The 19,212-nt window shown below is 44.5% G+C and overlaps 1 protein-coding gene and 1 non-coding gene across 2 annotated transcripts in view; one reads left to right on the top strand and one right to left on the bottom strand.

Annotated features, from left to right (window-relative positions):
* Positions 1 to 9,027, bottom strand: part of PRMT5 (protein arginine methyltransferase 5) — a 44,805-nt gene extending 35,778 nt beyond the window's left edge. Inside the window, exons 1-3 of the mRNA XM_073632470.1 lie at positions 8,850 to 9,027; positions 1,907 to 2,025; positions 474 to 559 (exon numbers count right to left, since the gene is read on the bottom strand). Of these exons, the coding sequence (XP_073488571.1) occupies positions 474 to 559; positions 1,907 to 2,025; positions 8,850 to 8,950 (306 nt within the window). The 5' untranslated portion in view covers positions 8,951 to 9,027. The remainder of the gene's footprint in view (positions 1 to 473; positions 560 to 1,906; positions 2,026 to 8,849) is intronic.
* Positions 9,028 to 9,277: 250 nt separating this feature from the next.
* On the top strand, positions 9,278 to 9,350 carry TRNAR-ACG (transfer RNA arginine (anticodon ACG)). The gene has a single exon. It is a non-coding gene; the product is annotated as a tRNA-Arg (tRNA).
* Positions 9,351 to 19,212: the final 9,862 nt, after the last annotated feature.

The following is a 19,212-nucleotide window of genomic DNA, read 5'->3' as shown; positions in this document are numbered from 1 at the left end:
CAGAAAATACAGGATTTTTACTTGTAAGCAACAAGTGTCAGAAAAGATTTAGTCTTTAAATGGTTAAACTGAAAACTTCTCCACGGAGTTCAGTCTATTGATAAAAAAGAACTTGAAGAGATACAAATGTATCTTCTTATCAGACTTGGCAGGCTGCCCAGAGAAGGAGAGAAGATAACTTTCAGGCAACTTGCATTGACTTATATTACAGAAGTCATTTGCAAGTCACGGCTGAAGTTATAATCGGCCTTTTTTATCAGCACAATCGGCCGATGCCGATTAAGTAAAAAACGCCAAATATCGGCCGATATATCAGCCGGCCGATATATCGGTCGACCTCTATTTTAGATAACCCCATTATGTATCATGGGAGCCTGTCCCTTCCCTGATACTTTTAAGTTTAGTTACCAGTATTCTATTATGTTCAAGGTACAGAAGTAAACAGAACCCCCACAACTTTTTCTTGCTCTTACAGCTTCTGAAGTTTTGCGGATTTCTGGAACTTCTGCATCCACCTTTATCCATTCAGACAGCTTCCCTACAATAAGTGTATTCCAATCTGTGGGGAAAATGTTACATACAAAATCAACAATTGGGACCATACAGATAACACTATAATATATTATCAGCAATGTTACTGTACTATTTCCCAGCTCATGTAAGCAATGTTACTGTACTATTTTCCAGCTCTTTTTTGGTGTCTGTGAATGAATGTATAAAAGCAATATTTTTTCCTTCCTATTGCCTAAACCAAAAAAAACAAAAAAAAAAAAAAAAAAAAACCACATAGAAGGTACAGATGAAAGATTATATACTCCTGCAGCAGGGTGGATTTGATTTAAATCAAGCCGATTTAAATCACTAGTAAAAAGGCTTGATTTAAATCATAATTTTTAAAGAGCAACTGTCATCTCTGTCCCTCAGCGGCTCCTCCTCTGACAGTCCCATTCACATTATTGGGACAGCTGGTAATGCGGCAGTGACACAAGGTAAGGGACGTTGCGACAGCAGGCAAGTAGATGCCCGCTAACAGGCAGTGCCATGATGGATCTGAAATGACAGGTGCTCTTTAAATGTAAGGACTTAATCTTGCTTGTAATTTGAATCTTCAATATATGCAAACAAAATGAAGATTTCCTATTTAGGATAATAAGCTGTCAGGTTAGTAAAACGATATCAGAACAGATTCAAATCATACAGTTTGTAGTGTACATAACATTTGCACAACAATGGGATAAAGGAATATTCTCGAACTTTGTTTTATCTCATGTTTACCGTGAAATTTTTACACCGAAAGCATTTTATTAAAATAAATTTGATTTATATCCACCCTGTCCTGCGGTGATGATTACCTTGTGAACATAGGGTACATAGATTTGACATGACTGTCACTTGATCTTGCTGTCGGACTACAAAATGACTGCACTATGCAACTTTTAAGGACACCCCCTGGGCTAATTAGGCAATAAGTCCTAAAGGAAAACTTGAGTTTCCTGGCTGGGTGGTGATTTTGTGATAATGTGCATGTATGCACAGCATATTTGCCTCCCAAAGTACTGTCCTCAAGTGATGCATCATCTGTGCTTCCCCTCGCTGTCCTGTCATCTTTGCCCAGCCTTCTTCCATGCTCTGCACCTTCAGCTATATTGATTGGCCAGCCTAGGAGGTCTCAATTCCAAAGCATGAGCACAGCAGTCATTCCATCCCAGTACCCAAGCCATGCGCAGAAATGCAATCAGAAAAACAGACCTTTTATTGAAGAAACTCTCTTCTTCTGGAATAAGCCTACCTTCTAGCAATTTTCTTGTAAAAGACTTTAGCCCCATGTCTCCATGAGGAGAACACTATCTTAGCAATAGAGGCTCTGGAAATGTCTCCCCCCCCCCCCCCCCCAAAACATCCTTACCTCGCCCAGAAAGCAGGAGGTCTGAGCGAGTCTTGGGCCCACATCGAGACTTGGCAGGTTCTCTGTAAAATTCTCTTTTAAATCGTGGATGGAAGATTGGCATACACAGAAAATCAAACCTGCAGAGAAGTACAAGAGAAAAAAAAAAAAAGTTAACAAAGCCCGCTTTAGTTTTAAGTTTAGCAGGCAACAATATCAATAAAACCCAATATAAAGGGGGGGGGGGGGGGGGTTAGGTGTTAAACCTTTTCTTTGAAGACTTGGCTTAGTTTAAATATTTCTTAAACAGTGAAAAAATTCTAAAATCATGATTGTATTTGCTTATACTTGTGCATGCATTACTACTGTTGTCTTAACGATCCATGGTTTTTAAGAGTGCTGGTTCTTAGAACACTGTGCCCGTTTCTCAGACCATGTTCAAATCGCACTTCCTTAGTGAAGGGCACCCCAAATCGCATTTGTAATTTGCATTTGGTGTGGCACGTTTTTCACACATGTACTACTGTTTGTGCAATCTGCAGCCCATTCAAATAAATGGGCTTCTGAATCGCACTGCAGGGGGAACACAGGAATGCAGTCTTCTGGTGTAAACCGGCCCCAAGAGTAATTCTGGGTACAATCAATCGAAAATCAGCCAGTTCACCAGGGACCAACTGAATTACAATCTGTGTGCACCTCCCAGTCTGACAGAAGTCAGTTGATCAATTTCTGTGGAAAGAGACTGCTGGAAAACTTTCAGTCGATCAGCCGCTGCAGCACAGATCAGTGTATTCTGACAGCGGAGTCCCCACCGTCAGAATACAATAACACAGTGGGGAGGATTTCTGCATCCACCTCGCTTGGATGGGGGAATCGTTGGTTTTCTTTGTTCAGTCCACAAACTACAAGTATATACCCAGCTTTAATGCAGCGTAGTAAGTCCTAGCCTGTACATGGTCTCTGAGTACAGGGGTTATGTATCCCCACTAAAGGGAGACCAACACTTCTGGCTGGCCTGACCCTGAACATCTAACCCTAGAAATGTAAATACTGCTCAGATTAACTCAATATAACATACATTTCAGGTTAAACAAACATTTAACTTCCACCTTTTTAGAAATCTAAAAAGGAGTACAAAGTGAATTGAGTTACAAAAATTGTAAAACATGGAAAAGCAGCACCATGAACCAACATACTAATAGAGCTCTGAGCTCCACCACAGAGGAACATAGCACTTGTAATGGACTGCATGATGAGCAGCCATGCTGGTCTAACACTTGGTCTGATTTTTCTATATTGAATAGAGGTCCAGCAGGAGTATAAACAGTCCTCTTCAATAAAGACCGAAGGCTCGTTTTCCAACCCATACATAAAAACATACCTAAAATGCAAAAAAAAAAAAAAAAAAAAAAATCCATTGCAGGTACCGATACTTAGATGTGATGGTTGCATTTGTTTTCTGCTTTTAGGCTTTCCTTTCTTAATTTTACCTGGTGATCTAGTCAGTAACACACTTCCTGCCTTAAGGTGGCTCCTCTGGGGAGGAGCAATGGAGACACTCTTGGACAGCAGCATTCTGTGTAGATTTAGATGGACGTTACAAAAGTAATTGAGAAATTAAAGCATCACTAACCCCAAAAGCAAAAATAAAACATGTTGCAGCTTACCAATCCTTAAAGGGGATGTAAAGTCTCAAGGTTTTTCACCAAGGTTAAAAAAAAAAATAAAAAAAAAATATGGGTGAAAAACCGTACTGCAGCTGCCCCCCCTTACAATTACTTTAAAGTGGTTGTAAAGTCATAACCATTACTGCCAGCCCCTCTGTTTTACTAAGCGATCCTTCACTGTGTACATGTTTTTATTACCTTATTTGAGAACAGTTCTGGTTGGTCACATGACCTAGAGTCGCTCTCCACCTCCGATCTAAGAGCAACAGCGGGAGTAGCCGAGATCCTCCTCATGTCAACTGGGAGGTCACGTGACCACTGTGCTCTCTGCTCAGCCCCTCCCGCTGTAGCCCTTAGATCGGAGAACGACCGGGAGGTCACATGATCGGCCAGAACCGATTTGAAATAAGGTATTTACAGGGACAATTTTATAAAAACCATGTACACAGTGTAGGATGGCTTAGTAAAACAGAGGGGCTGGCAGTAATCTTTAGGACCTCTTTCACGCTGGGCACTTTAACGCTAAAAATAGCGCCTGCAAAGCACCCTGAAAGAGCCGCTGCTGTCTCTCCAATGTGAAAGCCCCGAGGGCTTCAGAAAAAAGGCAGCCTCCAGCAAGAAGAAACAGAAGCAATGCTGGAGGCAATTTACAGCACACTAATTTTAGTAGCATAATTATTAATGTGGACTGCATGTTCCTTGCTAAACGTTTTTTAATCAAGTTAGACCCCTTTAACACTGGCGCGGTTTGCAGGCGCTATTGCGCTAAAAATAGCGCCTGCAAACTGACCTGAAAGAGCTGCTGCTGTGTCTCTAGTGTGAAAGCCCCGAGGGCTTTCACACTGGAGCGGTGCGCTAGCAGGACAGCAAAAAAGTCCTGCTAGCAGCATCTTCGGAGCGGTGTATACACCGCTCCTTCTCATTGAAATCAATGGGCAACGCGGCTATACCGCTGGCAAAGCGCCTCTGCAGAGGCCCTTTGCAGTGGTTTTTAACCCTTTCTCAGCCGCTAGCGGGGGGGGGGGGGGGGGTAAATCCGCCCTGCTAGCGACCGAATACTGTCGCTAATACGACAGTAAAGCGCCGCTAATAATAGCGGCGCTTTACGGCCGACGCACCCCCCCCCAGTGTGAAAGGGGCCTTATGGGTAACATTCCGCTTTAAGCTGGCTTAAGACCCCATACATACTATTAGATTTTCTGCAGATTTTTGTCTTCAGATTTACCAAAACCATGTAATATGAGGTCAAACCTTAAGAGTTTCAATTTGTATTCAATCAGGCAGGCCCTTACACTACATCTGCAGCAAATCTAATAGCATATATGGGGCTTTAGATGGATCTTTTTTCCTCCATCCACACATTTGAAGTGGATGAGGAAATCCTCCCTGCTGCGCTGTTGTATGCTAACAGCGGGAATTGCCCGCCATCAGAATACAGTGCGTACGGAGAGTATTCCCAGTGCTTCACTTTTTCCACATTTTGTTATGTTACAGCCCTATTCCAAAATGGATTAAATTCATTATTTTCCTCAAAATTCTACAAACAATACCCAGAGCTGTCTTTAATATTGATTGGACCCTGGGCAAAACTTTTCTTGGGCCCCCCCCCAATGCAGTTTCGCTCTCCACCTGCTCTGAGACATACGATAAATAGCAGCTAGACTCAAAATCAGTTTACTGAATCAGATCAGGCAGCGATTGCAATTGGTTGCCAGAGGTTACAGTGTGTCATTAATGCTCACTGACTGGTTGCTAGAGGTTACAGCACACATTACGGCTCACTGATTAGTTGTTAGAGGTTGTAGCACAAGATTTCTGCTTGTTGATTGGTTGCTAGAGATTACTGTGGATATGACCTCAGGGGGGCATGATATACATATCAATGCTGCTGGCCGCCGCTTTTTACGTATAGCTGCTGCAATTTACATATGAATGCCGGTAATTTACATGTAAACACAGGGTCTGGCAGGTGAGTCAACAGTACAAAACAAAATAGGGCAGAGCTGGGCAGCATTAGTAGCAGCACTTCACACTGAGATATTGGGACACAGCACGGGACTAAAACCTAGAGGGAAGAGGGAATTCAAACCAGGATAGTTGGCAAGTATGAGGCAGCTGCTTTGGGCCCCACAACAATGACAGGGCCCAGGGCAGCTGCCCCTTTTGCCCTGCCTTAAAGACGGCCCTGACAATACCCCATAATGACAATGTGAAATATATTTGTTTGAAATCTTTGCAAATATATATATATATATGGGCTGGGGGAAAAAAAATCGATTTAAATCTTGAATTGAGTTGAGTGGTCAAATCGATTCAAAATTTAAGCAAATCGATTTTTTTAGCTTTTTTTTTTTCACCGCGCCAGTCCTGAGGCGCTGCGGGCATGAGGTTGGCATGAGTTTTTACGCGAGGCCGAAGCCGTGGCCTCACCTAAAAACTCCTGCCTGCAGCTCCCCAGGACCGGCGCGGTGTCCAAAAAAAAACTCGATTCACCTGACACCGCGCCGGTCCTGAGGAGCTGCGGGCAGGAGCCTTTAGGTGAGGCCGCGGCTTTGGCCTAGTCCGCGAGGCCGGACGCTGCGGACTAGGCCGAAGCCGCGGCATTGCCTAAAAACTCATGCCCGCAGCGCCTCAGGACCGGCACGGTGTCCAAAGAAAAAAAAAAAAAAAGCTCGATTTGAATCGTGAATCGAGTTTTTTTTTAAGAAAATCTCCCAGCCCTAATTATATATATGTACATCATGTACAGAAGTATTCCCAGTCTTTGCCATGACACTCACAATTGAGCTCAGGTGCATCCTGTTCCCACTGATCATCCTTGAGATGTTTCTACAACCTGGAGTCCACCTGTGGTAATTTCAGTTGATTGGACATGATTTGGAAAGGCACACACCTGTCTATACAAGGTCCCACAGTTATGCCCGGTACACACAATGAGATTATCAGACGAATGATAGTCCGTTTTTTTGGGGGTTTTTTTGCATGCTAAGCTCAGATCGAATCCGATGATTTTACTAAAGTCACGAAAAATCCCGTACGACAGATTAAAAATGAGGAGGTGATGTCATGTGTTGTAATACATTTTCAAATGACAGCTGTACTGATTAAAACTAAAATCGTACGAAAAAAATAAAAAATTGTTTTTGCTCAGGAAACCAACAATTACTGTTGTCGGCCCTACTACTGCGATATTCCAGGAGGCTTTTGCTTGCTTATCATAGAACACTTTGTATTTTAACTACTTCCATACAGGGCATTTTCACCCCCTTCCTGCCCAAGCCAATTTTCAACTTTCAGCACGGTCATACTAAACTGTACCCAAATGAAATTTTTATCATTTTTTCCCCACAAATAGAGCTTTCCTTTGGTGGTATTTGATCACCTCTGCGTTTTTTATTTCTTGTGCTATAAACAAAACAAGAGTGATAAGTTTGAAAAAACACAATATTTTTTACTTTTTGCTATAATAAGTATCCAAATTTTTTTTTTAAACAAATTTTTTCCTCAGTTTAGGCCGATACGTATTCTTCTACATATTTTTGGTAAAAAATATCGCAATTGGTTTGCGCAAAAGTTATAGCGTCTACAAAATAAGGGGATAGATTTATAGCATTTTTATTATTATTTTTTTACTAGTAATGGCGGCGATCTGCGATTTTTATTGTGACTGCGATATTGCGGCGGACACTTCGGACAATTTTCACACATTTTTGGGACCATTCACATTTATACAGCGATCCGTGCTATAAAAATGCATTGATTACTGTATAAATGTGACTGGCAATGAAGGGGTTAACCAGGAGGGGGCGCTGTAGGGGTTAATGTGTTGCTAGGGAGTGATTCTAACTGTGGGGGGAGGGGATTCACAAGGGGAGGAGACCGATGGGTGTTCCTCTGTACAAGGAACACACCATCGGTCTCCTCACATCTGACAGGATGTGGATCTGTGTGTTTACCCGAGCGATGCGGCGGGCGGGCGCACCCCCTGGGCTGCCTGGAAGGCTGCGCCGTCATATGACGGCGGCGCAGAACAACAGCTGCACCGTCCCGCCGTCATATGACGGTGGGCAGCAAGTGGTTAAAGTAGAATTTTAGTCAGAAAATTGAGTCACTTTGAATGAGATCACGTCAGGGTGGTCCCTTTTGCAGGTACAGTATAGATAAAACAAAAAATAAGTGCCTATACTGTTTAAAATCCAGCAATACACCCTCTCCCTGCACATGCTCAGTTGCTCTCCATTTTAAGACACTGCCAAGTTTGTAGAGGCCGATCTACTGACAGCCTTAAAACAAAAATTAAACCCTCCTATCCTTTACAGCCAAGGAAGCTGCTTCCATTGGATCTGCAACTGCCATGGTGCAGCACATGTGATCCGTTATGACACCAGCCATTTGATGGTTGGGTAGTTTGGTTGAGGACACAAGCAAATGTGACAGCTAGCAATCCCAGCATTCTTAAACCATTGAAATCGGTGGGTTTAGTTCCACTTCATAATTTACAGCTGGGGCTCTGAGCTACAGCAAAATGGCAGCCTAAAGCAAGGATCAGGAACATTGCTGGAGGCAATTTACAGCACACACTAATTTTGGTAGCATAATGATTAATGTGGAATATATGTTCCTTGCTAAAGATTTTTTTTATAAATCAAGTTATTGGTAAAGTTCACCTTTAATGAATACAAGGCATTTTGTGATTTGGCCAGATTGTTTGTGAGCAGCTTCCCCTCTGCACACTGACCACAAGGGATCACTGCAATGTTGCAGTTTTTTTTTTTCTGGACCCATCAGAGAGAAGGTACTGTGATGTCACAGCTTCAGTAAAAACATAAGGCATTCTATGAATGGTGGCATTGCCCAGCTTGCAGAGGGAAAGCCACTGGACACAGAGCCATGAAGATCAGTGATGGACCGCTCAGGTAGGAGACAGTGCCAAGCTGGACCAATGGGAGGATATGATGATCATTCATGGACAGTATGGGGTGCAGGTATCAGAGTCCCCCCAGTGTATTCCATGGGCAGGGCTAGTCATGTGATCAGCAGGTATACAATGGGAGGATATGGTAGATCTCTTCATACAGTACACGTGTTCTCCCTGTGTGATGTCTGGGCAGCCATATAACAGAGCCCACATTATGAATGTCCTATATAGAGTGCAGGGGTCCTGTATACACATCCCTCCCCGTGTATACAAGGCTCTGCTCACAGCGGCACATGTCTCCTCTCCACGTTGTCTCTCCTCCCCCACCTTATCACAGCAAACAAGGCCGCCGCCGTTACAGCGGACTCCACAAGCTCACCCTTGTTTGGCTACAGCTCCCAATGTGTCCGGCACCTCCGAGACACAGCTCAGATCCCGTCCACTGGACACCCGGCCTCCCCCACTGCCAGCCGCCGCCATCTTGACCACAGACTCACTCCACGCGCGTTACAAGGGTCACGCCCCCTCCTCATGACAACTGTCACCGCCGGCCAATGAGAAGCGTATATGGGCGTCAGAAGGAAAAATCCAATCACGTCATCCGGCTCTACCGCTGGCCGACGGTGGCATGAGGCTAGCAGCGCAGACCAATTAGAGGAAGGAGAAGTCAATGAGGGGCGTTGACGTTTTTAGAAATAGGACTTTACTGTGCGTGCGACCACGCCTTTAAAAGCAACCATAGCAACATGAATGCGCACCAATCACAATCTCACGGTCTTCTTTAGTTGACATAATAGGGATATCAATGGGCCAGTGGCGCAATGGATAACGCGTCTGACTACGGATCAGAAGATTCTAGGTTCGACTCCTGGCTGGCTCGTAATGACATTTTTAGGGACTCAGAGGTGTAATTTTTCTACAGTTGTCCCAAAACGTTTTAAAGACTTTTTAGCTGCTGTTTTATTAAGTAGAATTCTTTTTTTTTCTGCTAAGGCTGGGCTCGCACTGGTGCGATGCGGGAACCACTGCGATTCCTATGCGGGTTCCCGCATTAATGACACCCCCAGATCGGTTCGCAGAACACAGTGCGAACTGTGGAATCAGATGGAATTGGATCACATGAGTCTGAACACCCATGTGATCCGATTCCAGTGCAAAATAAAAAAAAAAAAAAAAGGGCTTTGCATTATTTTGGTTTGAATGCGATGTAATTTCAGAGATACAAACTGTATGGCTGAATTTGCACTGCACAGACATCGCATGTGATCTGCACAGACATGCAATGCCAATCACATGTCTGCAATCACACCAATGTGAACCCAACTTTAGATGTGCAGCCAGGGCACTGTGAAAGCAGGCAGTTGAGTTATGGTTTTACTGACCCCCCAACTGCCTACCTAAACAAGGAGACCCCTTTCACACTGAGGCAGTTTTCAGGCATTTTAGTGCTAGAAATAGCGCCTGTAAAGCACCTGAAAACTGCCTCCCACTCATTGCAGTGAGTGCTTTCACACCTGGGCGGTGCACTTGCGGGACGTCAGAATAAGTCCAGCATCTTTGGGGGGGGGTTTGGGGACGCTGTATTTAGCGCTCCCAAAACCCTCCTGCCCATTGGGATGAATGGGCATCACTTCCAAAGCGTCTGAAAAGCGATTCGGAAGCGCCGCAACACAGGAGTTTTTAACCCCTTCTTTGGGGTTAAAAATGTCCCGCTAGCGGCTGAAAAGTGCTTCTTAAACAGCGGTAAAGCGCTGCTAAAACAAGTGGCGCTGTACCGCTGATGGCCGGCGCTTTCAGTGTAAGTTGTAGCTGCTCAGGGCTGTACTGTAGTCACAAGGGCCAGCTTAGCGGCGGCAGCAGCAACATTCAAACCGCTCGTCACATTTAGTGGACAATAAAATAAAAAATGTCTGCGCCTATCCGTGTGCAATCCAATTAATGTTTTTAAACCAAAACCTTTTTTTCTTTATAATTGACAATTTTTATTAAATTTTGCATTTTTTCAGTACAAAAATAGAAAAGAAAATAATATTAACATTCTCTGGACAGCATACAAGCCTCCAATTAAAAACAAAAAAGAAAACAAACTAAGGTGAGACAATGGGGGTTATTTACGAAAGGCAAATCCACTTTGCACTGAAAGTGCACTTGGAAGCGCAGTCACTCTAAATCTGAGGGGTAGATCTGAAATGAGGGGAAGCTCTGCTGATTTTATTATCCAATCATGTACAAGCTAAAATGCTGTTTTTTATTTTCCTTGCATGTCCTCCTCGGATTTACAGCGACTGCACTTCCAAGTGCACTTGTAGTGCAAAGTGGATTTTCCTTTGGTAAATAACCCCCAAAGCCTGTTAGCTATATACATATAAGTGTAAAGTATATCTGAAAGATAAATGATAACACAGGGCGGCACAGTGGTGCAGTGGTTAGCACTCTCACCTAGCAGTAAAAAAGGGTCGCTGGTTCGAATCCCAACTACGACACTACCTGCCTGGAGTTTGCATGTTCTCCCTGTGCCTGCATGGGTTTCCACCGGGTACTCTGGTTTCCTCCCACACTCCAAAGACATGCTGGTAGGTTAATTGGCTTCTGTCCAAAATTGGCCCTAGTATATGAATGGGGACCTTGGATTGAGGGTAGGGACTGATGTGAGTGTGCGATGTTCAGGGTTAGGGACAAGGGTCAGGGTTGTAGACCCACACTCACTCAGGTTGAACTGGATGGACTGGTGTCTTTATTCAACCTTACTAACTATGTAGCTCTAGATTAATAATAGTACAAAAAACACTATCTAACTTACTATATCAGCATATTAGTAATTTGCATAAGTGTAGTATACATATCCATGGGAAAGGAAAAAGAGAGAAGGAAAAAATCAACCAGCTGGGCCCGAACTCCTGGGCTCACAGGTTTATCCAACGAAAAGGAAGAGATTCTAAAGCCTCATACACACGATCGGACTTTATACAAACTTTCCTGAGGATTTCTGTACAAAGGGGCGTTGGCCGTGAACTTGTTAAGCATACACACGGCAGGACTTATTAGGCAACAAACACGAATTGTAGTGACGTTTCAACGTACTGACAACACTTCAAAAGAGGACGTTCAATTCTCCGGCGCCACCCTTTGGTCAACTTCTGTATTGTTGTCTGATCTTTTGCATTGGTTCTGAGCATGTGTGTTTGTACTTTGTACTAAAGTCCGATGGTTTTGTGTACACACGATCGGACTTGCCGACGTCGGACTTTTGTTGCCGCCAAGTTTGTCTGTACGCACAGCCAACATTTGTCCGATGAAAACCGAAAAAGTTTGTCCGATGGAGTGTACACACGGTCGGATGTTGCCTTAACCAGTTGCCGACCGCCTAACGCAGATATACTGTGGCAGTATGGCATGGGCAGGCAAAATCACGTACCTGGTACGTGATCTGCCTCCCGCTGGTGGGGGGTCCGATCGGACCCCCCCAGGTGCCCGAGGCGGTCGGCTTCTGTCTGGGAGCGATCAGAGGTGAGGGGGAGACCATCCATTTGTGGCCCCCCCCCTTGCGATTGCTCCCAGCCAATGAAATTCTTCCTCTGCTGCTGTATAGTAAACAGCAGCAGAGGAAATGATGTCATCTCTCCTCGGCTCGGTATTTTCCGTTCCGGCGCCGAGGAGAGAAGACATCTGAGTGAGCTGCACAACACACACACACACACACACACATAGTAGAACACGCCAGGCATACATTACACCCCCCATCACCCCCCCCCCCTGTCACACTGACACCAAGCAGTTTTTTTTTCTTCTGATTACTGCATTGGTGTCAGTTTGTGACAGTTATAAGTGGTAGGGCAGTTAGTGTTACCCCCCTTTAGGTCTAGGGTACCCCCCTAACCCCCCCTAATAAAGTTTTAACCCCTTGTTCACCCCCCGTTGCCAGTGTCACTAAGCAATCGTTTTTCTGATTGCTGTATTAGTGTCACTGGTGACGCTACTTAGGGAGGTAAATATATAGGTTCACCGTCAGCCTTTTAACCCCTTGATTGCCCCCTAGTTAACCCTTTCATCAGTGATCACCGTATAACTGTTACGGGTGACGCTGGTTAGTTAGTTTATTTCTTATAGTGTCAGGGCACCCGCTGTTTATTACCAAATAAAGGTTTAGCCCCCAGATCACCCGGCGGTGGTATAAGTTAGGTTTTAGGGTCAGATAGGGTCTGCGTCGCCCCAGGCAGCGTCAGGTTAGTGCCAGTAGCGCTAACACCCAGGCACGCAGCATACGCCTCCCTTAGTGGTATAGTATCTGAACGGATCAATATCTGATCCGATCAGATCTATACTAGCGTCCCCAGCAGTTTAGGGTTCCCAAAAACGCAGTGTTAGCGGGATCAGCCCAGATACCTGCTAGCACCTGCGTTTTGCCCCTCCGCCCAGCCCAGCCCACCCAAGTGCAGTATCGATCAATCACTGTCACTTACAAAACACTAAACGCATAACTGCAGCGTTCACAGAGTCAGGCCTGATCCCTGCGATCGCTAACAGTTTTTTTGGTAGCGTTTTGGTGAACTGGCAAGCACCAGTGGCCTAGTACACCCCGGTCGTAGTCAAACCAGCACTGCAGTAACACTTGGTGACGTGGCGAGTCCCATAAGTGCAGTTCAAGCTGGTGAGGTGGCAAGCACAAGTAGTGTCCCGCTGCCACCAAGAAGACGAACACAGGCCCGTCGTGCCCATAATGCCCTTCCTGCTGCATTTGCCAATCCTAATTGGGAACCCACCACTTCTGCAGCGCCCGTACTTCCCCCATTCACATCCCCAACCAAATGCAGTCGGCTGCATGAGAGGCTATTTCTTTATGTCCTCCCGAGTACCCCTACCCAACAAAACCCCCAAAAAAGATGTTGTGTCTGCAGCAAGCGCGGATATAGGCCTGACACCCTCTATTATTGTCCCTCCTGTCCTGACAATCCTGGTCTTTGCATTGGTGAATGTTTTGAACGCTACCATTCACTAGTTGAGTATTAGCGTAGGGTACAGCACTGCACAGACTAGGCACACTTTCACAGGGTCTCCCAAGATGCCATCGCATTTTGAGAGACCCGAACCTGGAACCGGTTACAGTTATAAAAGTTAGTTACAAAAAAAAGTGTAAAAAAACCAAAACAAAAAAATATATAAAATAAAAAAAAATAGTTGTCGTTTTATTGTTCTCTCTCTCTATTCTCTCTCTATTGTTCTGCTCTTTTTTTACTGTATTCTATTTTGCAATGTTTTATTGTTATTAAGTTTTATCATGTTTGCTTTTCAGGTATGCAATTTTTTATACTTTACTGTATACTGTGTTTTATTGTTAACCATTTTTTTGTCTTCAGGTACGCCATTCACGACTTTGAGTGGTTATACCAGAATGATGCCTTCAGGTTTAGGTGTCATGTTGGTATCATTCTTTTCAGCCAGCGGTCGGCTTTCATGTAAAAGCAATCCTAGCGGCTAATTAGCCTCTAGACTGCTTTTACAAGCCGTGGGAGGGAATGCCCCCCCCCCCCACCGTCTTCCATGTTTTTCTCTGGCTCGCCTGTCTCAACAGGGAACCTGAGAATGCAGCCGGTGATTCAGCCAGCTGACCATAGAGCTGATCAGAGACCAGAGTGGCTCCAAACATCTCTATGGCCTAAGAAACCGGAAGCTACGAGCATTTCATGACTTAGATTTCGCCGGATGTAAACAGCGCCATTGGGAAATTGGGAAAGCATTTTATCACACCGACCTTGGTGTGGTCAGATGCTTTGAGGGCAGAGGAGAGATCTAGGGTCTAATAGACCCCAATTTTTTCAAAAAAGGAGTACCTGTCACTACCTATTGCTATCATAGGGGATATTTACATTCCCTGAGATAACAATAAAAATGATTACAAAAAAAAAGAAAATTAAAAAGAACAGTTTAAAAATAATATAAAAAAGCAAAAAAATAATAAAGAAAAAAAAAAAAAAAAAAAAGCACCCCTGTCCCCCCCTGCTCTTGCGCTAAGGCGAACGCAAGCGTCGGCCTGGCATCAAATGTAAACAGCAATTGCACCATGCATGTGAGGTATCACCGCGAAGGTCAGATCGAGGGCAGTAATTTTAGCAGTAGACCTCCTCTGTAAATCTAAAGTGGTAACCTGTAAAGGCTTTTAAAAATGTATTTTTTTTGTCGCCACTGCACGTTTGTGCGCAATTTTAAAGCATGTCATGTTTGGTATCCATGTACTCGGCCTAAGATCATCTTTTTTATTTCAAAAAACATTTGGGCAATATAGTGTGTTTTAGTGCATTAAAATTTTGAAAAGTGTGTTTTTTCCCCAAAAAATGCGTTTGAAAAATCGCTGCGGAAATACTGCGTGAAAAAAAAAATGAAACACCCACCATTTTAATCTGTATGGCATTTGCTTTAAAAAGAATATATATATAATGTTTGGGGGTTCAAAGTAATTTTCTTGCAAAAAAAAAAATAATTTTTTCATGTAAACAAAAAGTGTCAGAAAGGGCTTTGTCTTCAAGTGGTTAGAAGAGTGGGTGATGTGTGACATAAGCTTCTAAATGTTGTGCATAAAATGCCAGGACAGTTCAACCCCCTCAAATGACCCCATTTTGGAAAGTAGACACCCCAAGCTATTTGCTGAGAGCAATGTCAAGTCCATGGAATATTTTATATTGTGACACAAGTTGCGGGAAAAAGACAAATTCTTTTTTTTTTTTTTTTGCACAAAGTTGTCACTAAATGATATATTGCTCAAACATGCCATGGGAATATGTGAAATTACACCCCAAAATAAATTCTGTTGCTTCTCCTGAGTACGGGGATACCACATGTGTGAGACTTTTTGGGAGCCTAGCCGCGTACGGGACCCCGAAAACTGCCTTCAGGCTTTCTAAGGGCGTACATTTTTGATTTCACTCTTCATTGCCTATCACAGTTTCGGAGGCCATGGAATGCCCAGGTGGCACAAAACCCCCCCAAATGACCCTATTTTGGAAAGTAGACACCCCAAGCTATTTGCTGAGAGGTATAGTGAGTATTTTGCAGACCTCACTTTTTGTCACAAAGTTTTGAAAATTGAAAAAAGAAAAAAAATTTTTTTTTTCTGGTCTTTCTTCATTTTCAAAAACAAATGAGAGCTGCAAAATACTCACAATGCCTCTCAGCAAATACCTTGGGTTGTCTACTTTCCAAAATGGGGTCATTTGGGGGGGTTTTGTGCCATCTGGGCATTTTATGGCCTTCAAAACTGTGATAGGTAGTGAGGAGTGAAATCAAAAATTTACACCCTTAGAAATCCTGAAGGCGGTTATTGGTTTTCGGGGCCCCGTACGCGGCTAGGCTCCCAAAAAGTCCCACACATGTGGTATCCCCATACTCAGGAGAAGCAGCTAAATGTATTTTGGGGTGCAATTCCACATATGCCCATGGCCTGTGTGAGCAATATATCATTTAGTGACAACTGTTTGTAATTTTTTTTTTTTGTCATTATTCAATCACTTGGGACAAAAAAAAATAATATTCAATGGGCTCAACATGCCTCTCAGCAATTTCCTTGGGGTGTCTACTTTCCAAAATGGGGTCATTTGGGGGGGTTTTGTACTGCCCTGCCATTTTAGCACCACAAGAAATTACATAGGCAGTCATAAATTAAAGGCTGTGTAAATTCTCAGAAAATGTACCCTAGTTTGTAGGCGCTATAACTTTTGCGCAAACCAATAAATATCCACTTATTGACATTTTTTTACCAAAGACATGTGGCCGAATACATTTTGGCCTAAATGTATGACTAAAATTGAGTTTATTGGATTTTTTTTATAACAAAAAGTAGAAAATATCATTTTTTTTCAAAATTTTCGGTCTTTTTCCGTCTATAGCGCAAAAAATAAAAACGGCAGAGGTGATCAAATACCATCAAAAGAAAGCTCTATTTGTGGGAAGAAAAAGACGCAAATTTCGTTTGGGTACAGCATTGCATGACCACGCAATTAGCAGTTAAAGCGACGCAGTGCCAAATTGTAAAAAGTGCTCTGGTCAGGAAGGGGGTAAATCCTTCCGGGGCTGAAGTGGTTAAAGAATATTAAAGACACAGCGCAAGATATATATATTTTTCATTCACTTATGCCAGGGGTGCTTAACCTGTGGCCTGCAGGTCACATGTGGCCCTCGGAGCCCTTTGATGTGGCCCTCGACCTCAAACCAGGAAAGTGCATGCCCATGCTCTGGGAGGGTCGGCAAGCCCAACTCGTGATCAATGGGTTTGCGACCCGCCATCCCAGAGCATCAGAGTGCATGGACCCAGCACCCAGTAGAGGAAACAGGTGGAGGGAGGGATCCGCATAAGCCGATGCTTCCTCTGTAGCGCCGGCTCCTGTACCAGGCAGACTGATACCAAGTGCACTTCTCCTGGGACTTTCCTAGCAGCCTGGAGAGCGATGCCAGCAGAAGCTGAAAGAGGAAAAGATCAGCGTATTAAACATCATATACATTGCACTTTTGCAATAGGCATTTCACACTCACAAAATGGGTTATTAGGCTGTTTTCACACTGATAGTGCACCTACGGCTTTCCTGCGGGTTAGCTACACTGAGCCATAGACTTCTATTATATCCTGCAAGTTTGCTGTGCTTTCAGAAAGTGCACCATACTCACAAGATATATTAAAAGTCTATGGCAAAGTGCAGCTAGCCCGCAGGAAAGCCGCAGGTGTACTGCGCTGCACTTGCCGTGTGGGTAAACCATAGCGCATCAGTGTGAAAGCAGGCTTACAGGGGGCTCGGGACAGTAAGGGCTCATTTACATTTACGGTTTAGGGAGTTGTAAAACCTCATAGTTCATTATGGGCTGTGACCGGTTACCAAATCACTTAAAGGAGTTTTAAATTCAGAAGGTTTTTTATCTTAACCACTTGCCGACCGGGCCATAGCCGAAAGACAGCTACAGCGCGATTGGCTTTTTCTGGGTGGGCGTCCATGGGACGTCCTCACAGAATCGCGTTCCCGTGCGCCCCCTGGGGCGCGCAACCAGGAACATCCGTGACCGCCAGGTCCGGAAGACCCGGCGCATCACGGTAAACAGCCGCTGGTAGCGGCCGTTTACCACTTCATCACTCTGTCAAATGACGGAGCAATCACTTGTAAACAAACCGGCATCATGTCATGACGCCAGTTCCTCCCTCCCCTCTCTGTACTGATCTGTACAGTGTGAGGGGAGAGGGGGAGAGATCGTTTGCAGCAGTGCTGTGGGCTGGATCTGTAGTGCCCACAGTGCTGCTCAGTGCCCATACTCTGCCCATACTCTGCCCATACTCTGCCCATACTCTGCCCATACTCTGCCCATACTCTGCAGTACTGTGTTAATAATCTGCAATATTCTGTCCATACTCTGTCCATACTCTGCCCATACTCTGCCCATACTCTGCAGTACTGTGTTAATAATCTGCAATATTCTGTCCATACTCTGTCCATACTCTGCCAATAATATGCAGTACTCTGTCAATACTCTGCAATAATCTGCAATACTACAATACTCGCCAATACTCGCCAATGCTCTGCCAATACTCACCAATACTCTGCAATAAATTTTAACAGAAACAAAGAATTTTTTTTTTTTTTTTTTACCGAATTTTCAGTCTTTTTTGATTTATAGCGCAAAAAATAAAAAAAAACAGCGGTGATTAAATACCACCAAAAGAAAGCTCTATTTGTGTGAAAAAAAGGACAAACATTTCATATGGGTACAGTAATTGTCATTCAAAGTGTGAGAGCACCGAAAGCTGAAAATTGGTCTGGTTAGGAAGGGGATTTAAGTGCCCAGTGGTCAAGTGGTTAATGCATTCTATGCATTAAAGCGGAGGTTCACACAAAAATTGAACCTCCGCTTTTCGGAACCCTCCCCCCCCTCCGGTGTCACATTTGGCCCCTTTCAGGGGGGAGGGGGGTGCAGATACCTGTCTAAGACAGGTATTTGCACCCACTTCCGGCATAGACTCCCACGGGAGTCTATGCCTCTTCCCGTCCCCACCACACTGTCTGCTGGAACACACAGGGGTCCCAGAGACAGCGGGGACCAGTTAGGAAGTGCAGCGCGACTCGCGCATGTGCAGTAGGGAACCGGAAAGTGAAGCCGCAGGGCTTCACTTCCTGATGCCCTTACAGAGATTGGCGGCGGCAGCACCCGAGGACCGAGGGACGATTCAGTCTCGGGTGCCGACATCGCTGGACCCTGGGACAGGTAAGTGTCCTTATTTTAAAAGTCAGCAGCTGCAGTATTTGTAGCTGCTGACTTTTCAATTTTTTTTTTTCGCGGGACTCCCTCTTTAAGATAAAAAGCCTTCTGTGTGCAGCAGCCTCCCCTAATACTTACCTGAGCCCCATCTCTGTCAAGCTATGTGCACGAATGTCTCGGCCGTCTGAGACTCTCCCTACTGATTGGCTGAGACACAGCAGCAGCCCCATTGGCTCAGGAGATAGGGGGCGGGGCCGGATGGGGCTCCGTGTCTGAATGGACACAGGGAGCTGTGATTCGGCTCGGGTGCCCCCATAGCAAGCTGCTGACTGTGGGGGCACGTGACAGGAGGGAGGGGCCAGGAGCACCGAAGAGGAGGATTGGGGCTGCTTTGTGCAAATCCACGGCAATAGAGAAGGTAAGTATAATGTTTGTTATTTTTATAGAAAAAAAACAAGACTTTACAATCATTTTAAGTGGCCCTCACTCTTCAAAAGGTCGAGCACCCCTGACTT

Source organism: Aquarana catesbeiana, linkage group LG01, assembly GCF_042186555.1.
Source record: "Aquarana catesbeiana isolate 2022-GZ linkage group LG01, ASM4218655v1, whole genome shotgun sequence".
Classification (NCBI taxonomy): Eukaryota; Metazoa; Chordata; class Amphibia; order Anura; family Ranidae; genus Aquarana; species Aquarana catesbeiana.
Note: the sequence above shows the minus strand (reverse complement) of the source record. Positions and strands in the feature narration are given on the sequence as shown.